This window comes from Otolemur garnettii, unplaced genomic scaffold (assembly GCF_000181295.1).
Source record: "Otolemur garnettii isolate 467f Iridium unplaced genomic scaffold, OtoGar3 scaffold00007, whole genome shotgun sequence".
Lineage (NCBI taxonomy): Eukaryota > Metazoa > Chordata > Mammalia > Primates > Galagidae > Otolemur > Otolemur garnettii.
Genome location: NW_003852402.1, coordinates 19,325,625 through 19,352,354, shown reverse-complemented (window position 1 = coordinate 19,352,354; position 26,730 = coordinate 19,325,625). Strand labels below are relative to the sequence as shown.

Genomic DNA, 26,730 nt, shown 5'->3' with positions numbered 1-26,730 from the left:
GCTCCGTCTCAAAAAAAAAAAAAAAAAAAGACCACCTTTTACTAAGACATTGGGAAAAGAGCCGGGAGGGTGTGTGTGAAGCCACAGCTCAATTATTTTCTGTATGAGAAACGTGAGCTCCGAAATCTCTATCCTTCATCCAGAACCAGAATCAAAGAATCTGAGCATCAAACATTCTTCCTTGTCAGAAATGTCTACCACCTGGTATCTCATTTGCTAAAAGATGGATATTTGATACATGTTTTAGAACTCTCTAGAACAACAATTTATTTGATTTGGAGAGTTGTGAGAGAAATTGGAAGAATGTACCCAGCGTTCTCAGTTATTTACTTAGCCAAGAACAGACTTTAGAAAACAACAAAAACAATAACCGCCCCCCCACCGACTCTCTACTATTCTGAGAACCACAGATGATGCTTCCTAGATGTTGGCATTTCAGGATTTCATCTGTGAATAAGTCAGGACTCATGGGACAGGCTTTGCAATATTCAGTGATTCTTACGTGCCGCTCTTTCATGCTAGAGCCTCCAATTATGGTGACCAAACAGCTGGAAGATACAAATGCTTATTGTGGGGAGAGAGTGGAATTAGAATGTGAAGTGTCTGAAGACGATGCCAATGTAAAATGGTAAGTAGCCTTCCTAAGGTCTGTCCATTTCTCTTTTTCATTTCTTTCTTTGTTTTTTTTTTTTTTTGAGACAGAGTCTATGTCACCCTCAGTAGAGTGCTGTGGTATCACAGCTCACAGCAACCTTAAACTCTTGGGCTTAAGTGATTCTCTTGCCTCAGCCTCCCGAGTAGCTGGAACTCCAGGTCCCACAGCAACACCTGGCTATTTTTTTGGTTGCAGGTGTCATTGTTGTTTAGCAGGCCTGGGCCAGGCTTGAACCCTCCAGCCTCAGTGTATGAGGCCAGTACCCTACCCACTGACCTACGGGCGCCCAGCTGGTCTGTCCACTTTTCATAGACAAAAAAAAAAAAAATGTATCTTTATAGAGATACAGAAGGAGTACAAAGGACTTCTAAGCATATAAAAAGAATCTCAATCTTACTTGTGTTTTAGTAGAGGTGATAACAAAATTATACTAAGATACTGGGAATTTTCCACTGATGACTAAGAAAAGATCCAGAAATTTATATGGGTAAGCATATAGGGAAGTAGGCAATTGCTAACGAATTTAGCAGGTTTACTCTGGTCTGTTTGACTTCACACCCTATAGCATGCCTCTTCTCATTATGCCATCCTGGCAACTTACATGGAAAAACATATTTATATATTTTTCTTGTAATCCTAGTCACTTTATTGTTACAGTAGCTCAGAAAAATATTTAACATTAAGAATTACCAACTAGGCAGTGCCTGTGGCTCAGTGGGTAGGGCGCTGACCTCATGTACTGAGGGTGGCGGGTTCGAACCTGAACCCGGCCAAACTGCAACAAAAAAATACCCAGGCGTTCTGGCGGGTGCCTGTAGTCCCAGCTACTCGGGAGGCTGAGGCAAGAGAATGGCCTAAGCCCAGGAGTTGGAGGTTGCTGTGAGCTGTGATGCTACAGCACTCTACTGAGAGCGATAAAGTGAGACTCTATCTCAAAAAAGAGAAAAAACTCTCTTGTGATTCATGTTAACTCAGGTTTAAGAATGGCGAAGAGATCATCCCTGGGCCAAAATCAAGATACCGAATTAGATGTGAGGGCAAAAAACACTTTCTGATCATTGAAGGAGCGACAAAAGCTGACTCGGCAGAATACTCGGTGATGACGACGGGAGGACAGTCTTCTGCTAAGCTTAGTGTGGACTGTAAGTAAGACGACTTCAGATCTCTTCCAAGTCGGCCGACTCAGGGGGCTGTGTTCGTTCATCCAGTTTCAAGACAGTATTTAGTATTTGATATATTTGATTTCTATTCGTGGTGACCTTAAGTATATTAAATGGATTTCTTCCTAGCTGAGTGTCTATGTCAGCTGGGTCTCTAAGAAAGGAATCTACTGCTCAGTTTAATAGTAGAGCATCAATATTGGGGAGGAAGTATAAAAATCACCTGCCAGAAAAGTTACTCATATAATCCCCAAACCATATAAATAGATGGTAATTCCTGATAGTTTTTGCTATCTCATCACTAAATAAATATACACCCAATTCTCTGAAATTAACATTTGGGGTCAAGAAGAAAGTTATTCAAACCAAACGGGCTCAGTTGAGTAGTTGGAACGAACTAATTTGTTAATAGGCTTTCACAGTATAATGTACAGCCTCACATGCCCTCAAGTAGCAGTCAGTTCTCCATAGCAGAAGCTCTCCCTGTTGGCCATGAAAATTAAGACAGCAAATAGCTCAAGACAATTGGTAATACAAACAAAGCAGAAATCCCGTTTCCTTCTTTCTTAGTTTGCTTCATATAATCAATCATTGGATTATTCAGGCAATCTCGGTACACTCCTTATGGTACATGAAACTTTGGCCATTTTAGTTAAACATCAAAAAGTTTTTCAACCATAGGCAGATCCTTATCTGATCTTTGTATCCATTTAGAGCAAATACAGTCAGTTCCTCTATAATGCATGTTATGCACAATTATGCAATAAAAAAGCACAGGGTTTATAGAGGAAATGGGATTATTAGCACAACACTCAAGAATTTAGTCAGCATCATGTCAAAACAAAAAAAGATAAGAGCCTAACAGAAATCAATAGCACAGTTTTACACATGGTAAGTAGTTAATGCTACTACTATAAATATAGCACGTACCTTCAAAAAGACCTGAAATTTGCTTGTGAAAATGGGGCTCTGGAAGTGATGTAGCTTGTGAGCTGTTGTGAAATAGTAGGATTATTGGAAATCAGACAGACAGTTGTAACCTCAGACGTTAGTGGGTGTGGCACCTAGGACACGAGTTAACTGAGGTAGCTGATAGATGTTTGAGGGGTGCATCTGTGCGTTTCACACATCCCTAGCTGGCTCAGTTCTGTTGGATGGCAGTTTTCTGCATTCACTTAGTTTTTTTAAGGAATGAAATCACGCACAATCAAACGTGAAGTTGTTCTCTAAGAAATCAGTTGCCTCGGTACAGATTCTCACTTTCAAAACAAGCATTATGGCAGGACCGAGTGTACCGTTGTGAAATGCCACCCACCATCTTGGCCAGCCTAGAGTTTGGGTTTGGCACTCGTGATGGTCTATCATTCCTCTAGTGAAACCTCTGAAGATTATGACACCTCTGACGGATCAGACTGTAAATATTGGAAAAGAAATCTGCTTGAAGTGTGAAATCTCTGAACATGTACCAGGAAAATGGACGAAAAATGGCCTGCCTATTCAGGAGAGTGACCGTGTGAAGATTTATCACAAGGGAAGGTGAGCAAGCCCAGTGACTCACAAGCAAGGGTTCGTGTCCATCTCGGCTTTCTAAATTATGTATCTGGTGAGGATATTTGGAGAGTAGCTGTAGGGAGATGGCCTATTTCTGCTTCTTTGCTTCTAATCAGCAAGAATTTGTGATTTCTAGTGTACCGTATGTCCACCTCATACGTGTTTCCACTTCACACTATGGTGCTTTGTCCACTCAAAACTCACTGACATTTTCTTCCATCTAAACTTGAAGCTAGAGGAAGGATTTTGAATTCTAGTTGAGGACCTTGTCAAATCGATTAACTGTCCCTCACCAAAAAGTATCACATGACCTTCCTACAATCGTTTTTTTCGAGTGGGAGGCATAATCCATAGTATCCTAGAATCTGGCAAAGATCTAAGGCAAGAATCTTAACCTTGGATCTGTGGACTTAGGATATCATGAATGGACTTCAGGGAGCCCACCAAATTCCTCTGAAACTGTGGGAAAATTGTGTGTGTACAAAAAGGGGATCCATAGTGTCCACCCAATATTCACTGGTTCATAACCCCAATAATGTTAAGAACTGTTACTCTTAAGAGTTTGGCATATAAAACAAAAATCAGGATTTTCTTGGTGATCTCTTGAACTTTAAAGTATAGTAGTATTGATATATGCCACTTAGCCTTTTTGAAGCTTTGAGATGAATAAAAAAGAAGAAAAGACTCTTGAATACATAAAAAGCTGATTGTTATTTGCAGAGATAATTCCATGTAATCCAAACCTGAGATTTAATTTGGATCAATAAATAAGATCATTAAAGCTACAAGTCTTCCTTCTTCTTCCCTCCTTCTCCTGATCCCTCTCCCAGTCTCTCCTGAACTACACAAGACAATCAGATAAAATGTCTCTTCAGTTTGGGTCATAGGTTAACTAAATCTTTGCAGAGCCTTAGAGATCTGTTTTTCTTGTTCCCATAGAATCCACAAGTTAGTGATATCCAGTGCTCTCACAGAAGATGAAGGTGACTATGTATTCACACCTGATGCCTACAATACTCCTATGTCTGCCAAAGTTCATGTTGTTGGTGAGTAAATAAAAAAAAAAATCCTCACCTAGTTGTATTCTTGCTTGTCTTTGCATACTGTGGAATTGTAATGTATTCAAAACTATGATATTGAAAGAAAAAAATACCTCAATTAGTATTAATTTCTAATGATTAATAGTTTCCTCTTAGGTCTTTCAGTGAAATAGTTTTGTAAGGTGCCACACACCAATTGCTTCAACCCCTCTTATATTCTCTTTGGCCAGATAAAATATCAATTACTACCAAGCCAAGCACTTGCCCAAATATTCACATAGAAATAAATGACTATCTATCAACAAAGGCCCTGCTTACTATTCCAGATCCTCCTAAGATCATCCTGGACGGTCTTGATGCTGACAATACAGTGACAGTGATTGCAGGAAACAAACTTCGGCTTGAGATCCCCATCTCTGGAGAACCACCTCCCAAAGCCATCTGGAGCAGAGCAGATAAGGTTTGTTGTACTCACACACGTGCATATGTGCCTGTACCTTGCCCTCTCTATCCCTTGCATTCCATTAATCAGATAAAGGGAAAAGACAGATAAATATTCAGGACTGCAGTACAGATGTAATTCCTTTGAGAAAGAAAAGATAACTGGTTTTCGGGCAAAACTGATAATCATCTGTTTACTTTTCGTATTTCTGACTACCAGCTATGTAGCCAGGCATGGTTTTACATACAGTGAACAAGGCTTCATCTTTTATTCCAGTGGGTGTCAGGGTGGGGGGAGATGGAAGAGAAATAGATAATGGATTATTAAATAAATAAATAAACAAAATCACTTTGGATTGTAAGCAGTGCTAGGAAGAGCATACAAGGGAATGATAAGGTAAACTGACTGTATAGTCAAGGGCAGCCTCTTGTGAAGGGCAATAAGAAAACCATTACATGATGATCAAAACCAGCTATCTTCTCCAAAGAAGAGATTTCCGGGTAGAGGTAATACAATGTAAAGGCCAAGGGGGGAGACAATGAGCCTGATCTGTTGGAGGAACAGAAGGAAAGTCAGCGTGGCTGGGGCAAAACGAGTGAAGAAATTAAGGGTGGTGCAAGTTCAAGTGTGACCCTGTAGGTTCCTATACAAAAAAGTTTTATGTTTAATGGGAGGACCACACCTTTGGAGCATATTGCAAGGGTACATGTCAAATCTATTAAGTACAGAATATAGATATCTTATCATAATAATTAAGTAAATGAGGCAAAACCTTATATTAACTAATTTGATCTAAGCATTTCAAATTGTATATAAAATCAGCACATTGTATCTCATAAATGCTTTAATGTATATATGATCTGTGTGTATGTGACTTAATAAAAAAAATAAAAAATAAATAAAAATCAGACATGAGGTTTTTCCTTTCAACCCAAATTGAGTAACAGGAACCAGATTTACCCACTCACCTGTAATAAGCCCTCCAAACCAACAAAGCACATGAACAGTTGTTTTCAAGACATTGGACATCAGGTAGTGAAGGAGAGTGACTCTGGTAAGCAAATGAGGTGAGCCCTACAACTGCCCCCCACTAGGCAGGGTAACTAGGAGAGAGAGAAAAAAACTACTTATCGGAAATGATAAGTTATTGCAGTTCCCATAGACATGAAGAGGCCAGTAAGGGAACATTATGAACAACTCTGTGCCGACAAATTTCACACCCTGCTATGAACCTAAAACTGCTCAAAAGAATAAAGTTTATTTATTAGAACAAAAACAGTTGGGGAATGTTTCCTCTGCTTCCATTTTCAGGGTGGGAGGGAGACCAAGAATATTACTGAGCAATGGAGAACTTTAGGCAATCAAATGTATGTCCTCAAAGATAGGCTAGAACTGGAGTCCCCAGAGTGAGGGACAGAAGAATATTTTATCAAATTTAATAAAAACTATAAACTCACATATACAGAAAAGTAAAAACAACTCCAAGCACAAGCATCATTAAGAAAACTACCCCAAGACTCATCATAATCAAACTGCTCAAAACCAGTGATTAAGAAAAAAAAATGAAAAGCAGAAAGAAAAATGATCACATGAAGTACAAAGGAACCAAAGCAAAGATGACCGCGGATTTCTCTGGAAACATGGCAAGTGAAAATACAGTGGAGCCACGTCTTTAACGTCCTGAAGGGGGGGGAATCCTTGTCAACCTAGAATTCTATACTCAGTATAAATAATTTTAAGAAATGAAGGCAAAGTAAAATTGTTTTAAGATATAAAACAATTGAAAGTGTTTATCACCTTGCACTACAAGAAATATTAAGGGGAGCCCTTAAAATTAGAAGGAAAATGATGCCAGGTGGACATATTTTCACAAAGAAATAAAGAGCATCAGAAATGGTAACTACCTGGTTGAATGTTTAAGAGTTTTTTCTTAATAGTTAAGTCTCTTCAAAAGAAAATTGACTGTTTAAATAAAAATTATGGCAATGCCTTGTAAGGTTTATAATATATGTAAAATTTATGACTATAAAAAATACAAGGTCAGGAAGAGAGAATAGAAGTAAGGATTGGGAAGGGTAAAATGGAGCTGTGTTATTATAAATTTTTTCTACAGATAAATGCTCCTTGACTTATGCTGGGTCTATACCAAATAAACCCATCACAAATTGAAAATATAATATTGTAAGTCAAAACCTATTTAATATATCTAACTTCCTGAACATCCTAGCTTAGTCTAAGTTACTTAAACAAGCTCAGAACACTTACATTGGCCTACAATTGGGCAAAGTCATCTGGTAACATAGAACGCTGTAAAAGATCAGTTGTTTACCATCATGATGACATGGCTAACTGGAAACTGAGGCTCTGAGAATATACTTCATCTTCCATCGTGGAACCAATGCAGCACAGACCGCTTGAAATATCAATGAAGCATTTGGGAAGGATGTGGCTAATGAATGCACGGTACATCCACAGTTTGAAAAACTCCATTCTTGTGTTTTAATATCGAAAATGAGCCACGTGGATGACCTTGATACCAAGGTGGGTAATGATGAGCTGAAAGCTGTAGTGGTGGAAATGCATCCATCTCAACCTACACGTGAATTAGCAGCAAGGTTTGATGTTACTATTCCAATAATATTGGACTACTTGAAGCAAATCAGCAAGGTAAAGAAGCAGGATAGGTGGGTTCTGCATGTATTAAACAAGTGTCAGAAGAAAACTCATATGGAAACTTGCCTTTTTTTGTTGTCATGACATAAAGGCAAGCCATTTCTGCACTGTGTTGTGATGAAAAATGGATTCTTTTTGAGAATCACAAGCATTCAGCACGATGGCTGGATAAGGATGAAGTGTTGAAACACAGTCCAAAACTGAATATTTATCCAAAAAAGCTCATGGCGTCTGGTGGTCCAGCTTCATGAAACCTGATCCATCAATTATAGAAGATGTTTACTGCAAGCAATTGGACGAAATGATGAGGATACTTGCAATTAAGCAGCCAGGACTGGTCAATAGAGACAGGCCAGACCTCTTGCAAGACAACCCTCTACACATGTGTTTATGTTCCACGGAGCTCAAACTACAGAAGCTGCTCAAACTACAGAAGCTGAACTTAGAAACTCCCCGTCATCCACTGTATTCACACCAGATCTTGCACCAACTGACTACTGCTTCTTCCAGGCTTTTGACCCCTTCTTTCAAGGGAAAGTATTCAGTTCTCAACAAGCTGTGGAAGATGCCATTCTCGATTTCATCACCACTTGCTCTCCAGGCTCTTTGCTGCTAGACACACAAGCAACGATTAAGATGACAAAACCCTGTCAATGGTTTAGGCACATACTTTGGTCAATTGTACTGCTTCTTGTCTGAGATGCAATTAACTAAACTTTCGATTCAAAATTGGACATTTCATACTTAACAGCACAACGCTCAAACCAATAAGACAAAATATAGGAAACTAAAGTGAATCGTGCAATACCACCCTAAATAAGTAGTTTTTCTTTTCACTTTAAGACAAAGCAGAGCATCTTTTATAATCTTACATTAGAATTTGGCTAATAGGAGGAAATTTTGTTCTGTTATAAAATAGATGAATTAGGAAAATGATTTCAGGTCTTCTTACTGTTGTCACAATCTCATGCCACTAAAGACTTAGGAGTGATCATATAGACACTAAAGATTTAACTTAAAGTTAGTGGCAGATAATCCAGTTTCTAAATTACCTTGACCTTCTCTATTTTTTTTTCTTCTTTTTATATTGGCTATTCATGGTCATATAGGATTTATGAACTGGGAATTGGAAAAATGTAATGCTGCTTTAAATTTCAGGTTTATGAAAGAAGAAGTAAAAAATAGAAAAAGAAGAAAATACAATAGGGGGCTCAATCTCACTGCGTCTTTACTTTGGGAGTTAGATGTTTATTCGTCCACATTTTTTGCTGAAAGGGGAAAACCAATGTTCCGTAACTTGAGTGGAAAATTAGTCTTGCAGCCTTTTCGGTATTTCCACGTTTTCACCATATCTAAGGAAATGGACAAATCGTTGTTTAGTTTCTGATATAAGTGTGAGTGTTTCTAATTTCCTTCACAAAGAGGCTCCTCGAGAGTGACACTTCTGCCCATGTTTTTTTAGTCCTCCAACTTTCTCTTGGGAGAGTTGGTGATTAAGGCTTTGGGGGTCAAGTCCTAGTTTTGCTACTTCTTAGCCATGTGGCCTTGAGCACGTTAAGTCTCAGCTTCCTCCTGTGTAAAGTGGTGTAGTAATGCCTCTCTCATCAGAGATGGGGGGGAGTTAAACTGAGAAAATGGGTACTAGTCATTAACTCCCGTGTCTATCTCAAGTGGTAAGGTGCTCGAAAGAAGCCCCTATTGTGTATGTAGATCATGCCACATTTTGGTTTTTTCCGCCTTAGGCTATTCCAGAGGGCAGTGGCCGGATAAGGGCTGAATCTTACCCCGATAGCAGCACACTGGTCATTGACGTGGCGGAAAGAGATGATTCTGGTGTTTATAACATACATCTGAAAAATGAGGCTGGAGAAGCGCGTGCGAGCATCAAGATTAAAGTTGTGGGTAAGTCCTCCAGGCAAATAAACCACCAGAATCAAGCTAGCATGTCTGATTCAGAGCAGAGTTGGCCAACTCTTGGCTGTCTCAGCTTTTCAGGGCTACCAACAAAAGAAACACTCAGTAGAGTTATATTTTATAAATCACCTTTTTTTTTTCCTACCTGTGCCATTTCTCTTTCCTTTTCTTTCCTTCTCTTTCCTTTCCTTCCTTCTTTCTTTCTTTCTTGTCTTTTTTCTTGACTACAGGCCCTCTCATTGGAGTAATGAGTAGGTAAAATCAGCCAAATGGGATCCAATAGTCATATTCCCTGAGGGCCCTTTCAATATCACTGAAACACCATTGCTAACTAATATCCCCCCCCCCCAATCATCATAGAAGAGTAAGATCTGCTTGATCCTCAGACAATTATCTAAGCACGTTTTTCTTAAGCCTGAAACCAAGTAAAAATTACTCTGGCAGATTATTAGTTTTCCAAGGTCTCATTTTTTCCTCTTCTCACTTTAGTTTTCCCCTAAGTGACATGTTTAAATGATATATTTCAAGTTAAGCAAAAACTAAAATCACTTTACCAGGCACTGAACTATGTTTATAAGACATAGTAACTTGCCATTTCTGACTTGGATTTCTGCCAACATCTTGACTCTTCCAACTGATAGGAAACTTACCACAATTAGTCCTTGATTCAGTTCTGCTAGGAGCTCACTTTGTTAGTAAAACAACCACCCCCCTATCTGGAAGGTAAGGCAATAATTTCTTAGTTATCTTTTTCAAGGTAAAAAAAAAAAAGAGTCTTAGAGTTTATTCTGTAATGTGATACAAGCTGAAGGGATTTGGAGACGTTGGTATTTTTATTTTTATTGGGCTCACCTTCTCATATCCCTTACCAAGTATGCCTTTTTGCCCAAACTGCTAAGTACGTTCCAGGAAACATGGAATAGTGCTTACCAGTAACAGTTCTGGCTGGGTGCAATGGCCCACGTTTATAATCCCAGCACTCTGGGAAGCTGAGGTAGAAGGATCCCTTGAGCTCAGGAGTTCAAGATCAGCCTGAGCAAGAGCGAGACCCCCATCTCTGCTAAAAATAGAAAAATTACCCAGGCACTGTGGTGGGCAACTATAGTCCAGCTACTTGGAAGGCTGAGGCAAGGAGCCATGGCACTCTAGCATCAACACAATGAGATTCTGTCTCAAAAAGAAAAAGAAAAAGCAACTTCTATATGATCACCAAAACCCATATTTTTATTAGCATTTTTTTGCACACTCACTTCCTTATTTAATTTAATTTATTTTATTCCATTTTACCCTTTTTTTTTTTGTCTGCTACAGACATCCCTGATCCTCCAGTGGCACCAAACCTGACGGAGGTGGGAGATGATTGGTGCATCATGAACTGGGAGCCTCCTGCCTACGATGGAGGGTCTCCAATCTTAGGTAACCACGTGTTAATCAGTCTTTACGATTAGCAGAAAGTACCGCGTTTGGGAGAAAACCTACTATACTGTGACTTTACATATCCATTTATATTGAAATATGTGTGTTTGGGGATGCTCTGTAAATTATTTGAAGTGTGAATAACTCTGATGAACATCATCGCATTAAAGTTGTGGTAAGTCCTCTGGGTAAACAAACACTAGAATCACGCCGATGTGTCTGATTCAGAGTAGTGTTTGCCAACTCTTGGTGGTTTCAGCTTTTCAGGGCTGCCAACGAAAGAAACACTCAGTAGAGCCACATTTTATAGATCACCTTCTGTTGCCTGTTCTCTTTTTCCACTTGACAGTTACACTTAATATGTAATTTTGAAACACTATCAGCCTAATGTCCACAGTTCTAGTCAGTGAATGTCTAGTTCCACAGGGTTCTGTCTATGAAGACATTTCTTTTAAGAGTTAAATGCTTAAAAGAATTTGCTTCTGTGATGGCATGAGAGTTTTTTCTTCTAGCTAATTATGAGACTCATGAAACTGGTCATTTCCTCCTTATTGTCTTCCTTGCTGGGACTAAGAACCAGTTCTGTTGGCTCTGACTCTGCTACTCAACTATGCCTTAAGTTGCTTGAGCCTATATGTTTCTCATCCATTTTTTTCCTCCTTCTAGTACAATTTTAGTTTTTTTGTAGTCCTATTGTCTCTTTTTTGTCTATATTTTATGATGTTAATATTTTTACTCTCTTATTCTCTATAATCTTTCTCAAACTGGTGCAATAAGGGGGGTTGAAAAACATGTATGTGTCTGACTAGGTCACTTAGAGTGCTGGGAAAATACAAGATCTTTAAGGACATCTAATATCTGACAAAGTTCAATTTCAGAGACCAGGGACAAACCTCAGTTTTCATTTTGTGCACCTGTAGGATACTTTATCGAAAGGAAAAAGAAACAGAGCTCCAGGTGGATGAGGCTGAATTTTGAACTCTGCAAAGAAACAACTTTTGAGCCCAAGAAGATGATTGAAGGCGTGGCCTACGAGGTCCGCATCTTCGCAGTCAATGCTGTCGGTGTCTCTAAGCCCAGTATGCCCTCCAAACCTTTTGTTCCTTTGGGTGAGTCAAGAGAGATGTGTCTTTGCCATTGCCCCAGATTATGGCTGCTTTCCTCTGACCTCTAACTGGAACAGGCCTGGAGGCTTCTTAGAGCAGTGAGTGAAGCAGGAATTTGGAAGTGGTTGGGGTAATATTTGTGCTTCTAAGGTTTAACTCAGCATCTAGGTGTAAACATTATAACTAAAACAAATGGAGATCAGTTCTTCATTTCTGAAGGATACCATTAAAAAAAAAAAATTCTGAGACCAGTTCAATAAACCACACTTGGAAACTCGTCCCTTCACTTTACAATCACATCTTAAACCTTCTCTATTAAACCAAAAAGTTCAGCGAAGGCAGAGAAACAGAAGATGAGATATCTCCACTATTTTATGGTAGTAAGGTATTTTTTTCTTTTCTTTTTTAGAATATAAAAATATATGTTTATTCTATATTAGAGAAAGAAAAGAGAGTGGGGGAAGAGAGATGAGAAAGAGAGAAAGAGAAAGCAGAGAACAGGGAGTAAAAGAAGGGAAGATGGGAGGGAAAGAAAATGGCGTCGCATCCCAAAGAAAGAAAGGAAGAATGCAAAACTATATTTTTTTAAATAGGAAGATTTAGTGCAAGAGTTTACACTTCAAAATTAGAGTTATAGGAAATTTACTCCAGATCATTAGTTTCTGAACTTTAGCCTCTTCAACTTCCTTGGATCTCCCAGCCTCCCACATAACCTCCCAAATTGTAGGAAATGCCTGGGAGCATTTCCAAAATTCTCAGGTTGATCAGATCTTTTTCTTGAACACAAACAGACCCACAGAGTCCTCATTGAATTTTATTAAGATGTGGGGCTCTGTGTCTATTTTTATTTGCAACCCAGTTCCTTTTGTCATCGTTCCTGTGCTGTAACTCTGTAGTTAATCTTTTCTTCTTTTTCTGTCTCTTTCATCTTTAAGCTGTAACCAGCCCTCCTACTCTTCTGACCGTTGACTCTGTCACCGACACAACTGTCACCATGAAGTGGCGGCCCCCAGACCAGATTGGTGCAGCAGGTTTAGATGGCTATGTGCTAGAGTATTGCTTTGAAGGAAGTAAGTACAACTAGTAGATAAAATGAGTACTGTCATCAATAGGTGAGATATGCCCCCCTTTCTTTCATCTCTTTTTCTCGGGACTTCATCTCCACCCTGCTGAAAACAATGAAGCCAAATTTCATCCTTCTGAGATATATAAAAATTTAGTCCTTCTTTAGTACTTGATGCTACTAAACTGGGATCTCAAAAATATCCTGACTAGGCTGCCATATTGGACAACGACATTGACCTAAGACATAGGAGGAAAGGGCTCTGATAGAACTTCAGGGACCACCAATTCTTGAACTGGTGGAATTGAATTGTAAAGAAAATTGAATTGAAAAGAAAAGTCTAGTTAGGATGAAGCCAATTGGATATTCTAAAACCTATACTGAGCAGAAGTTAGCTATCAAAAGAACCGCCAATTATGGGTATAAAAAGGGACTTCATATATGGCTATCTGGTATATATTTCCTGCCTTATTAAGGGAAAATAAAATTAAGAAGAAGAATTAAAAGCAACTCTTAGGGGTTTTTTGTTGCTGTTGCAGTTTGGCCAGGGCCGGGTTTGAACCCTCCATCCTCAGTATATAGGGCTGGTGCCCTACTCACTGAGCCACAGGCACCACCCAAGCAATTCTTAGTTTTAAGAGTTTTAAAGAAAGTAGCATTAGATCCCAGAGGATGTAAGAAATGGGTTCAATATACAGCAGTCACCTATATCAGGGCTTGGGTATATAAAAAATTAATCATTTAAATTTAGGGGAGGAAGAGAAGCAAGGCCAAAAATATCACTGATAGAAATACTAGAAGAAAAAAGTGACATGAGAAAATATGGGCCAGAGTGTACCCATAAACAAAAACAAAAAATATAAAATTCACCAAAGCCTCTGTGTGTTTCTTAGTTTCCTATTTTCCATGACTAGAAGGGGATGACATTTGAAAATGGTTGAATAAAAACTGCCCCTGCTCTGGACTCAGGTTTCAATCTAGATTACGGTAGGTAAACAATAGCAAGGAAGCTTGTTCATATGCCACAATCCGTAGCTCAAGACATAACCTCCCAGAAAACTCTTTGGACCCTAAAGTTTAGCATGGATCCTCCAAGTGAAGGAAGGAGATTACCAAGCATGTTTGGGAAATCAGGAATGCAAATATGCCTCCCCCAGACGAAAACCACCATAGAGAAGAAACTTTTCATGAAGAGGAAACTACTAAAAGGAAATCCCAGACCCCTGGAATGGAGCAGCCATGGGAAAGATCATCGCGGGTCTGGAGAGAAGGGTCGGGGGGATCCTGGTGTCACTGAATTTCTTTTACACAACTCCACTCATGAAATACTATGCTTGATGTTTCCAGGCTTTAAAAAGCCTCTAACCCAAACCAGTATGAACATTATAAGAAAGTTCTCAGGGTTAACCCAGCAAGGGAGGGGGGTGGTATCACTAACGTAACAATTCTTGATCACTGCAGAATAGACTTTATTCCTATTCCATTTCTCCCCCTATTTAAAAAATATCCACTCTGTTTTTTTATAATGCCCCGCCAGTAGAATTTCCCCATCTTATATGTCAGTGGCTGCTGAACACAGACCTTTTGTGTATGTATGAAACAGAGCAAATTCTTTACTCTTTTCTTTCTGATAGGTTTAAAAAGTAAGAAGATACAGCAAAATGATAGATGGCTGTCATTTTGATGTTACCCACCTTAGATAAAATACAATAAAGTGTATTTTACATAACATTGCGTGTGGTCTGTGTAGATACATATGTATATGTGTGTATACATATGTATATGTACACAGTCATTATCATGTACATATTTTGTCACATAACATTTTGGAATCAGCTTTCTATGGAAGTTCTCTCGTAATGTGTATATCTTCTTGCAGTCTTTCCTTATTTTCTTTATGTGGCTGCCTATTTTCTTCATTCTCTTTTAATGGCTGCTGTCTTCCAGACTAATTTTCTCTAGTGTTTGATGCTTTTAGATGTGTCAGGTTTTATCCTGTAAGAGACTTCTTTCTTTTATAAGATCGTGTGTTGTTTTGGACTCTGACTTTCTCTTGTTTTGGTTTTGGGTTTTTTATTTTAATGCCTGCAGCATTTGACTCTTCGTTTTCTTCCTCTACTCTAAGTTTTTTTTCTTTCTTTTCTTAAAAATTCTCCTCATGTTCTCAAATAACTTACATTTCCCTTCCCCATCCCCAGGGGTACCGTGTTCTTTGTCTTCGTTTTCCTCCATTAAAGTGGTTCCGATGTGAAGAGATGAGCCATTTTTTGTGTTCCCCTCTGATCTTATTTCGTCTTGTTTTCTCTTAAAACTTTCTCTTTCTCTAGTTCTTCACTCTTTTGTACATGTTCTCTCAGTATCCTATTTTCATGTTCTCATCGACTGTCTCTTGACTATGAAAACAACAATATTATAGGTTCCAAACAGACTATGTGCTTAATGATGTGTCTCTCCTTCAAAGTCATTAGTAATTTTTATCATCCATACATCCTCCCAGCTGCCAGGACATTGTGGCTTTCTGCCTCTTCCCTGGATATTCCTGGTAGGGTTGGAACAAGAGAGAGGCAAAGATTCCAAGGGACCAGAAGTCCTGTCCTTATTCCCCTGCTCCTCTCCTGACACCAAGAAAGTCATCATCCCAAACCAGTGGGGCATGCCCAGGACCACCCTGTGAGCCGTCCCTGAAGGGCCCCAGGAAGGCACACTTTGTTTTCTTGTCACAGATTCATTGTCATGGCAACTAAGGCTGCCTCCTGAGCTGCTGGAGCAGCTGCCATTTCCCACTCAGAACTTGAACCCTGGTAAGAGAGGGCTGGCCTTATCACAGTGCCCACAGTCCCAGACTCTGAGGAGGGAGCCCCACCGTGGAAGCACCATGTCTCCTGGGGACCTGAGAGGACCCTCCCAAGCTAGAGTGGCTGGGATAGAAACAAAGATAGACTGTTACACTGTGCGCTGCTCCCCGTGGATTCCAGGACTCACACCCCTCCATTTTCTTCAGGATCTTGCTCTGTTCTCTGTCTCTTCTTCTCTCAGCTGGAGGTGCCCAACCTCCCCTCTCCTCCCCTTCTCTTTTCTTTTCCCTTCTCTTCTCTGTGGCAGGTGCCTCAGGACCGAAACCACAGTCTGCGCAAAGCAGGCCGTGCCTCTCCTGAGGAACCCCTCTAACACATTGGGTCTCTTCTCTCACTGCTCTGAAGACAAATTTCTTTGCACACTTTGCATACTTTACTAACAGAGAATGCTGACTGCTGATACGATATTCTTCTGGTGTGAAAGTGGGTGTCTTTAATTAATTTTAATGACGGATTCTCAAAGGTACATCAGCAAAACAGTCTGATGAAAATGGGGAGGCTGCGTATGATCTACCAGGTAAAGTATTCTGTGAAGCTCTCCAGCTTTCTTACTATATTATAACGTTTCTGGAATGTTCCATGACCAAGCATGAAGTATATGAAGTATGCCTACCACACACACACACACACAGGCCCTGAGGGCTTGTGGGAGGGGGCGACAGTGACTTAATAACGTGGGACCCAAGCCTTCTTTTGTCCTGTGGGCATAATGTATTCTAACATTTGGAAACTGAAATATTTGTAAGCGTTGGCTGCTGAGTTTAAATTCTCTTAATATTGTAGAAAAAGGCACCAAAAGCTAAAAGGTAAAATTTTGAAAAAATTAGATTTTTGGTTAAGGGGATAGAATCTTACCACCTCCTTGTGAGGTATCAGCTTGTGAGCTGTGCTTCCTTTTTGTGGCTATGAGCTTCTTGTCTTTCTTCATGGATGTGAATGAATAGGATCGGATTATCCTCATAGGAATATCTCACAACAACGAACCAGCTAAGGTAAAACAGAGAGACTATGTCACTATCAAGGCCAATGTCTCTCATTCGTAAAAATCGCTTTCCTGTTTTTCTGAACTTCAGCGTATATAGCTGGCTGTACATCATGATTACATCGATCATTATAAAACCAAATTGGCATAAAACTGCTGCAGAATTCTTGGGGAGCTGTCATTATTATGCAGGATACTGTCGGTCTGAATAGGAGACTTTTCAGAAATAGTGGGATCTGATAGTTTATTCTCCCTGTTGTTTCATGTTAGCCATTTGAGGCCATTTTTCATTTAAATATATGAGAAATGCTCACCTGGGTCATATGGGTGCGGACCAAAGTCATGATTGCTCCCAATTATGGGTAAAATACTAATTAGGAGCTAACAATAAAAGCATGATTTCTGTCACCAAACACTGTTCCTCCCCCTTTTCTTTCTTTCTTTTTTATTTTTAATGGACTTTAGCTGAGGACTGGATAACTGCAAACACGGACCTGATCGACAAGACCAAGTTCACTATCACTGGACTGCCGATGGATTCAAAGATCTTTGTGCGGGTGAAGGCTATCAACGCGGCCGGTGCCAGCGAGCCCAAATACTACTCCCAGCCCATTCTCGTGAAGGAAATCATAGGTAGGTGGCAAGGCTTTCAAAATTTAACTTCCATGTTACATCATCTGCCTTTATTTTTACCCCCCCCACCAAAATCTCCTATTTTGTTGTAACTCCTCTGATTTTTTAATTGATGCTTCCTGAGAGATAGAAATTAACCAAACAGCTCTCTTTAGGCAGTGAGGGAGGTCACCTTCGTTATAACTTGGTACTCTGAGGACCAAGCAGTTAACCTCCCCAGGTTTCAGGAGCCTGCTCCAGCTGGGGGGCCAACTCACACTGGAGAGAGAGAGTGTGTTAACTCAGCGGGGCAGACGATTGCCACCACAGCCGTGTGCCTCTAATGGGTCTGCCAGGTCAAAACTATCTTCCTAATAATAGCAATCTATTATTTGCCCCTTTGAATGTTTTGACATCTGCACCGATGGTGTAACAGTGAAAGCGAGTAAAACTGCCAGTGTCTTAGCATGAATCAGGTCAGTACCACGGGACCGTGCTGGCCGCCCCTGTCTTCCTCTCCACCGTGTACACGACCAAAAGCAAAGGACCAGTTTTGCCTTAGAATATTCTGGATAAAACATGAAAATTATTAATTGTATTAGATCTTGGTCCTTGAGTATATGTTTTATCTTAACTTATGTGACAATGAAACTCGAAGTCTGTGGGTAGCACTTATACTGTACACTGCAGCATGGGGTGACCCCCCAGAAAGGCGCCACATACCTGGGCTGAAGGTTGAACTGGTGACTTTGCTCCTGAGAAGTTCCATTTTGCCTTGAACGGATGACTGAGTGTCAAACTTGGCATCCAGATGTTTTCTATAAAATGAATGGAGTGAGCCAGTTACTTCAAGGCAAACAATACTGTCGACTGAGAAATTTTTTGAGAAAATTTGAGCTTTCAAGCAAAAGTCAGAATGTTGGAAAACTTGTATCCACTGCCATGGATTTGACAGCTTTCCAATACTTAAAAAGTTTTTCGGATAAAGTAGATTGGTGACATTAACAAATGTCGTTGTTTATATTGTCCTACAGTTCGTGTGCAATTTAAAATAGTGTGCAATTTTAAAATTGCAAACTTTGTGGGCATGCTGAATAATGGAACATATTATATTTAGAAGATCAGATATTATTAAATATATTATATTTAAAAGATCTTCACAATTCAGTGAAGCAATATTGTCCCTATCACCAATACATGATAAAAGATACATTCAAAAAGTAGGGTAGACCAATAGATTTCAATGTAACAAACTATGAAAAAGGATACTAAATGATTACAGATTTTACATTGCAGTTAACTTTTTGGAAACTGCAACACATCGTTTTAAGAATAGAATGAATGGCTCGGCGCCTGTGGCTCAAACGGCTAAGGTGCCAGCCACATACACCTGAGCTGGCGGGTTCGAATCCAGCCCAGCCCGCCAAACAACAATGATGGCTGCAACCAAAAAATAGCCCCACGTTGTGGCAGGCGCCTATAATCCCAGTTACTTGGGAGGAGACTCACTTGAGCTCAGGAGTTGGAGGTTGCTGTGACGCCACAGCACTCTACCCTGGGGGACAGCTTGGGGCTCTGTCTCAAAACAAAAAAAGAATGAATGAGAAATAGTCATAATGTCTGAAAATTTTATATGCCTCCATCTAGACAAAACCAGACCTTCCTCATGGACTTAACCAAGACAAAATATTGTAATATTTGCAAATAAATTGCAAAATTTGTTCTGAAGGCAGAAAAATATGATAATCCACCAATCCTCTATCAAGTCAGACATTAAAGAGGTTTGTCAAAATCACAACAAATTTTCGTTAATATAAAATATGGCTATTTTCATTAAAATGTAATTTATTATCTTTAAATGAATAAGTAAATGAATATTTTAAAAACTTTCATTTTAATTTCTAATGTAGCAATAGGTTTATGCAACCCACATAAACAAAAGCTTTTGTGGGTCCATGATAATTTTTAAGACTATAATGGAATAATGAGACCACTAAGTTTGAGAACCACAAGGGAAAGAACATTGAACTTAGGACATGGGTATCTGGGTTCTGGACCATGTTTTGCCACAGACTTAGGGTGTCACCTCCTGAAACCTTTTGTGAGTAAATCAGGGAATCGACAGACAGGTGGGTAGATGGATGAACGGATGGATGGAGGAAAGTGCGAAGCATGCCCATGTTCTCATTAGATTCTGGAGACACCTTGCATAGGTTTAATTCTGTTTCCATCATTTATTAGCTATGTGACTTTGGACAAGAAACTTGATCTTTCTTTTTGTTTTTTTTTTTTGAGACAGAGCCTCAAGCTATCCCCCTGAGTAAAGTGCTGTGGCATCACAGCTCACAGCAACCTCCAACTCCTGGGCTCAAGCAAGTCTCCAGACAAGTAGCTGGGACCACAGGCACCCGCCACAATGCCCAGCTATTTTTTTGTTGCAGCCGTCATTGTTGTTTGGCAGGCCTGGGCTGGATTCAAACCCACCACCTTAGGTGTATGTGGCTGGCACCTTAGCCACTTCAGCCACAGGTGCCAAGTCAAAACTTGATCTTTCTAAGCCTTAGTTTCTGCATCTGCAAAACAGGAATCATAATAATACCTAATATATCAAGAGATTGTGAAAATTGAATACATTAATCCATGTTGCTTAACAGAATGCTTATAATAAGCCTTCAGTATATGCTAGCTTTTATAATTATCATGTTTTGATTTGATGTGGGACCTTACTGGGTCTCTGTGTTCTTGTATGTAGAGTTGGGAATTAGAGCATCTCCTGGTTCCCTTCCCACCATAACATTCAGTTATCATCATCATCATCTCATCATCATCATCTCCTAAAGCTTGCTGGGCACTCACTCTTCTCAGCCATTATTCTAAATGTTTTACATGGATGATTTCATTTAATCCTCACAGCGATTCTATGAAGTAGAGCTAGGTGTGTTTCTATCATCTCCATTTTACAGAAGAGAACAGTGAGGCCAGATCTAAGAGTCTGATCTGAGACTCAAAGTCAGATCTCTGGCTGTGCCAGGTCCGTATGTTCCCCCCAGAGCACTGAGCCTCGCCCCAGGCTCTCATCCTGGCTCTGTCACTTTGGGCAAGGCACTGAACATCCTGTGCTCCAGTTTCCTTATCATGAAGTAAAAACAGCGGCTCTGAGGTTGGAATTCCTCATGTAAATAACGCCTTTTGCCCAGTGTCTGTCACATACGAAGCACCCCTGTGAGCCTTTGACCTCCTGTTCCTGATAGATTTGCAACAAAATGTTCTGCTATCTCCAGGGTGTTTAATGGGTATTAATACTCAAGGGACCAGGGCTTCCTTCCCCTTGTGTACTTCACCCCTGTCACACAAGGACAAAAAGTCACCATCAGACTCCAATAGGCAGCTACCAGCTCACGTGGTCCCCATAGATCTTTTGTGCAATGTTTGCTGGAAAATATACTTGCCATTAAAAACTGCAAGAAACATGTCTAAGGCCCTAAGAGAACATTTAGTGGTTTCCCTCTAAAGTTGCTTTACGCTTATAACAAACCATAAAAATGCAAAGTTGCAATAAGGAGACAAGGGATGAATTTTCAAGCCATCTCTGCTTGAAGAAAACATTTTGAACCCAAGTTACCGCATGAAATGTTAGTGGCGCAGCTAAGATTTTATTGCAGAGACATGATGACCGCTGGATATGCCAGTGAGCATCACGCCTAAGGCTATTTCTAGATCACTATGCTGATTGCAAAATGATGCTATTTTACTCTCCCTCAGAGGCTCCCAAGATTCGTGTCCCGAGGCACCTGAAGCAAACCTATATCCGCAGAGTTGGAGAAGCAGTCAATCTGGTTATACCGTTCCAGGTAATAACTCAGGGGTTGCTCATTTTCCCCTTCCAGGGCCAGGCTGTGTAGGCATAATGAGGTGCTGTAGCATGTCAGTTTATCATGAATCAGGATTTTCTTGGAGAGGGACAGTTGGCAAATAATGAAAGAGATTTGAGGGAATGATTTTACCCTCTCCTGCTATAGAAGCAGAGAAATCTATAAAACCATCATAGGTTTTCTTTCTGCATGAGACAAAATGAGACATAGCCTTGCCTGAAACTCAAGAACCACGGTGGGGCAAGGAAGGAAAGCATCAAGATGCCGAATGAAGACATGCTGGAAGATTCTTTGGGTCCTATAAATCCGTAAAACTGATCGTTTGAAGAGAAGCGCTTGGGGCAACATTCAGGAAAACAACACATGCTTAGCTCCCGGGATGACCCCAAACCAAACAAAATCCCGATAAGAAGGAAAACTGAAATTTGAAATTAGGATGCCACTAACTGTTCCAAGTGGATGTGGGTAAATCATTGCTCCAGAGAGAGAGTCTGTTGTTTGCAAGATTAACCAGGTTTCACTCCCAGTTATCAGATCAGTTCTGATCTTATACATGACAGCACACACACACACACACACACACACACACACACACACAGTCTCCCCCAGCCCCTACTCTCATGACTCCTTTTACACATCTCCACAGAGCTGTTCCCTTGAACTTTCTGCGATGAGAGAAATGTTTACATGTTCTATACATGTGCTGGCCAGTGTGGTCACCACCACGCAAATGTGACTATTGACCCTTTGAAATGTATGGAGCTAGTGCCACTGAATAAATAAATGTCAGATTTTCCTTAACTTTCATTCCTTTCAATTATTAATTGAAATAGCCACCTGTAGCTCTTGATGATCCTATCAGCGTGGCCTTAGAATCAGAATTTATGTCGGCACACATTCGAACACTCATACACACACACATATGAACTCACACATTTCCCAAGGACCGAGCGGGCCCTGGGTGCCAGACTGTGAGCTCCCTGTGCTCATGCTCTATCCTCTCCCAGACCCAGTGACAGAAGCTGAAGATACAGACCCCCAAGACCTGGGAACCAGAATTAGCAGGGATAGTAGGAACGATGCAGAGACTAGAGGGCAAACTGAGCGGATCCCGGGCAGGGCTGGGGCCGGGTCCCCAGGGCCTGGCTTGTCACCCCCGCTGGTTTTATTTGAGGCTGTGGGAGGAGAGAAGTGGGAAGAACCCTGCCACGGCACCTGCAAGGCGGCTTCTGCTTCACAGACTTCCTGGCCTTCTTTCTGATACCATGCATCGTGTACGAAATGCTCAATGCCTCTGAGGCTGGGAGCCTGGATTTGAGCAGAGCTCTGTGTGTGTGTATGTGTGTATCGTATTTGCGTAACCTCTTAGGCTTTCAAACACTTTCTCATTTGAGCCTCAGAAACGCCCTGTGAGACAGGAAGAGCAGATTTCTCCACCACCACCCCCCAGCCCCGGGGTAGAGAAGGGAGAAAATTGACAGAGAGGTTAAGTAATTTACTGAGGTCACACACAGTACATGGTGAGCCAGCAGCAGAGTCACTGTCTCCCTGACACTTCATCCACTGCGGTCTTCCACTCCACGTGTTACTGGAGAACCTGCATTTCCCCCCAGTAGCTGATAGCTAGTTGTGCATTTAAGGAAATTAGAGAATGATACTGTTCTCTGCTTCCCTTGTGCAAGGCAGATCACTCCCAACCATTCTTCAGGCTCTGTGGGCAGGAATTAGGTGTGTGGCTGGCTGCACGGCCCTCCTCATGCCCTAGCCACACGCCACGTCTGAAACATTCTTCCTGTCTATAAGGGTGAGCCAGGGTGCTCAGGAATTCTAGGAAGTTCCTTTGTAGCTGAAACTCATGCCCTGAACGAGATGACCATTTCTTAAAATCTACTCTTTGAGAATAGTTTTGGCAGCTAGAGAGAGCAGAGAGAATTTCAGACACATCAAAAATGAGCAGCTCGGTACAGTGAAATCATCATCATTAGCACTTAGATGATATTAATGAAACACTTCAGTAGCGACAGAAGCCTTCTCGGGACTGTCTTTATCGCCATCCTGTGAAATTGGTACTGCTGTTGTCCCTATTTTACAGATGGGGAAACCACAGCACAGAGAGTTTAAGTAATTTTCCCAAGACCACACAGCTGTTAAGTGGTCAGGAACCAAATATAGATTCCAGGGTTGCAGAGTCTGTGCTGTTAACCACTCTGCGGCATCGTGCAGGCTTTGGAGCCCGGAGACCCGGCTGGAGATATGGTTCCTCTGCTTGCTTAGTGGCAAGGCCTCGGGCAAATCATTTAACTCCTCAATCCAAAAAAGGAAAAAATTGATACTTACGAAGTAAGGGAAGTAATAAACATCATGTTCCTAAGGTAGGAATTGGGGGCTGCCTGCAGGGGCCTCCATAGGTAGGAATGTGATGTTTATTCACTCAGCAGGCAGAGCTTTCCTTTTGTAATTGTCCCCAAGACTAGAAGGACAGTGTTGGCCAACCTTGCCTAGAATGGGTTAAGCCCTGATTGTTCTTGCAATGCTACAAATATATCTGGAGGCAATGTGAGTTGCCTTGTGTACGTCTTTTGTCTTATTAGGGAAAACCGAGACCAGAATTAACTTGGAAGAAGGATGGTGCAGAAATTGATAAGAATCAAATAAACATTCGCAACTCTGAGACGGACACGATCATATTTATCAGGAAAGCAGAGAGAAGCCACTCTGGGAAATACGACCTGGAGGTCAAAGTGGACAAATATGTGGACAGCGCATTGATCGACATCCAGATCGTGGGTAGGTTCAGAGGAAAGAACCAGAACATTCTGTCAGAAAGTGTGGGGAATTACTGTCCTTGTTGTTAAGGCGACAGTAGGAATTTTTATTAGACTGGCTCTATCTAAAATTCTTTTTTCAGATTTGCTTTTTATTATTTATTTAATTTTTTTTTTAATTTGAAACAGTTTCTTTCACCCAGAGTGCTGTGGCGTCACAGCTCACAGCAACCTCAAACTCTTGGGCTCAAATGATCCTCTTACCTCAGCCTCGTGAGGAGCTGGGACTATAGGCGCCTACCACAATACCTGGCTAGTTTTTCTGTTCTTAATAGAGACAGGATCTCACTCTTGCTTAGCCTGGTCTCAGACTTCCAAGCTCAGCTGACCCACCTATCTTGGCCTCCCAGAAAGCTAGGATTATAGGTGTGAGCCACCATGCCCCACCTTAGGTTTGTTGGTCTTTTTTTTTTTAATGTATCAATTTGTAAAAATTTGTTACCATTTCAAAATAAATTTCCACTGACTAATAAGACTGATCATGGGAGGTTTGGGCACACATGTTTAAGAAAATGAATATACTGTATGTACTTTTTAGTGAATTTCATGAGTACTACTTCACAACCCAGCTCTCTTTTATTCTTAGTTTCTCTGCTCCCTAATGATAAGACTGTCCCCATGTTAGATTAAAAACACTATAGATTCTAGATCCACGTTTCTTACTACACCTAAAATGCACTAACAATAAAGTTTAAATGGAGAATGGAGAATTTTTAGTAAAAGTAAGGAAGAGGTCCCTAAACAAAGTTGAACAGTTAAACACTAACTCAGTTGTTCCTCTAGGACTAGTTAGACATACCTGACCAAAGAATAAATAACATGTGGCTTGGCACCTGTGGCTCAAGCGGCTAAGGCGCCAGCCACATACACCTGAGCTGGCGGGTTCGTACCCAGCCCGGATCCACCAAACAACAATGAGGGCTGCAACCAAAATATAGCCGAGTGGCGGGTGCCTGTGGTCCCAGCTACTTGGGAGGCAGAGGCAGGAGAATCGCTTGAGCCCAGGAGTTGGAGATTGCTGTGAGCTGTGATGCCACAGCACTCTACCCAGGGCGACAGCTTGAGGCTCTGTCTCAAAAAAAGAAAAGAATAAACAACCTGAGTTCTTCCTTCTGCCAGAAGTTAGAGGAATAGGGTGGAGGATCCTTCACAGATGGAGGCCTATTGCTTGAACTATACTATAACTTTTGCAATGTCAAGAAATGAAGTTAAGAGCAGAGTTAGGAGAAGCCTTTTTTCCTGATCATTTTTATCATTTTACTTCAGTAAATTTGCTCAAACTTGATGTTCTCTAACTAAAGGGGTAACTTCCCATGGCAAACCTCCCCTTGGGTCATTCCCTTTCAACTAAGCCGTCTTTTCCCACTGGCTAAACCTTTCTGATTTTTGGTAAGTTGAAAGGTATATTGAGGCTATTCCGTGCCCTTGGATCTGGCCCTGCTTCATTCTAATGGAAGACACAGGGTGTCAGAAACCCCTGTGGTAGAGTCTGGAAGAGTCTTTCTATAATACAAGGCAGCACATTTAAAAATGTCCTCTTGTAACAAGGTATGTAGATTGGGAGGGAAAGTGACTCACAGTGACCCCATGAATTCATTCAATAGACCGTCCGGGTCCACCCCAAGTTGTGAAGATTGACGATGTCTGGGGAGAGAACGTCGCTCTGTCATGGACACCACCCAAGGATGACGGAAATGCTGCCATCACAGGGTACACCATCCAGAAGGCTGACAAGAAGAGCATGGTAAGGTCTGCCTTTCTCTGGTTCAGCAGCAGCAAAATCAGATTTCACCAGCGATAGAGGGGGTGGCCCCAGGTCCTCCTTGGTGAACACCCACAGGGCAGTAGACAAGTGACATGGAAAAGTGGGAAAGCAGTAATTTAAGGTAGCAAATGCTGTAGGAAAAACTTAGCAGGTTGGGTTGATATCATGTGACCAAAGTGGCAGAGACAAGATGGTAGCAGGGGAAACAGGTAGGGAGGGGATGAGCAAATACTGGGAAAGGCCTGAGTTAATAGTATTAAGCAAATTTGTCTTCATCTCTTCCTCATAATAAGTTAGCACTAAAATTCTGTAATGACACTTTTTTCTACAACAGCTGGACAGACAAGTAGATAGATAGGTGGGTTACGACATTAGTTATGAAGAAAATATAAAGGTAGATGACATCTAGGATATCTGAATGTAACGTGTAAATGAATTAAATTACATAGTCAAATATAAATAAATCATAAAGTGTTAAGCAAATTAAATGTACGTTGTTATTACTCTCCATATAAAAATTAGAGCTTTGGGCCACACAAGAGAAAAACTCAATTCAGTGCCAACTAGGGGGAGGGGGAGAGAGGGAAAGAGACAGAAGGAAGGAGGGAGGGGGATGGGTGTCTCCCACCTAACGGGCACAATATAAGGGTGGATGGCACACCTCCTGGGTGCAGGACACACCTACAACAGGGACTTTACCTAATGAATGCAAACATTGTAACCTAATCGTTTGTACCCTCACATTAATCTGAAACTAAGCTAAAATAAAAAAAAAAAAAACAGGCTTGGCGCCTGTGGC

At 40.8% G+C, this 26,730-nt stretch overlaps 1 protein-coding gene across 6 annotated transcripts in view; it reads left to right on the top strand.

Annotated features, from left to right (window-relative positions):
• Window positions 1-26,730, top strand: part of MYBPC1 (myosin binding protein C, slow type) — an 87,863-nt gene that overhangs the window by 51,875 nt on the left and 9,258 nt on the right. For 4 of the 6 annotated variants that reach the window (XM_003783306.1, XM_003783304.1, XM_003783305.2 and 1 more), the window contains 13 exons: window positions 523-628; window positions 1,631-1,797; window positions 3,189-3,351; window positions 4,306-4,412; window positions 4,733-4,866; window positions 9,264-9,423; window positions 10,747-10,851; window positions 11,772-11,960; window positions 12,893-13,027; window positions 17,323-17,490; window positions 21,232-21,320; window positions 23,933-24,128; window positions 25,771-25,910. In XM_003783306.1, coding sequence (XP_003783354.1) covers window positions 523-628; window positions 1,631-1,797; window positions 3,189-3,351; window positions 4,306-4,412; window positions 4,733-4,866; window positions 9,264-9,423; window positions 10,747-10,851; window positions 11,772-11,960; window positions 12,893-13,027; window positions 17,323-17,490; window positions 21,232-21,320; window positions 23,933-24,128; window positions 25,771-25,910 — 1,859 coding nt within the window. Of the gene's footprint in view, window positions 1-522; window positions 629-1,630; window positions 1,798-3,188; window positions 3,352-4,305; window positions 4,413-4,732; window positions 4,867-9,263; window positions 9,424-10,746; window positions 10,852-11,771; window positions 11,961-12,892; window positions 13,028-16,338; window positions 16,393-17,322; window positions 17,491-21,231; window positions 21,321-23,932; window positions 24,129-25,770; window positions 25,911-26,730 lie in introns of all 6 variants that reach the window. The other 2 variants (XM_003783308.1, XM_003783307.1) reach the window with 1 other exon arrangement.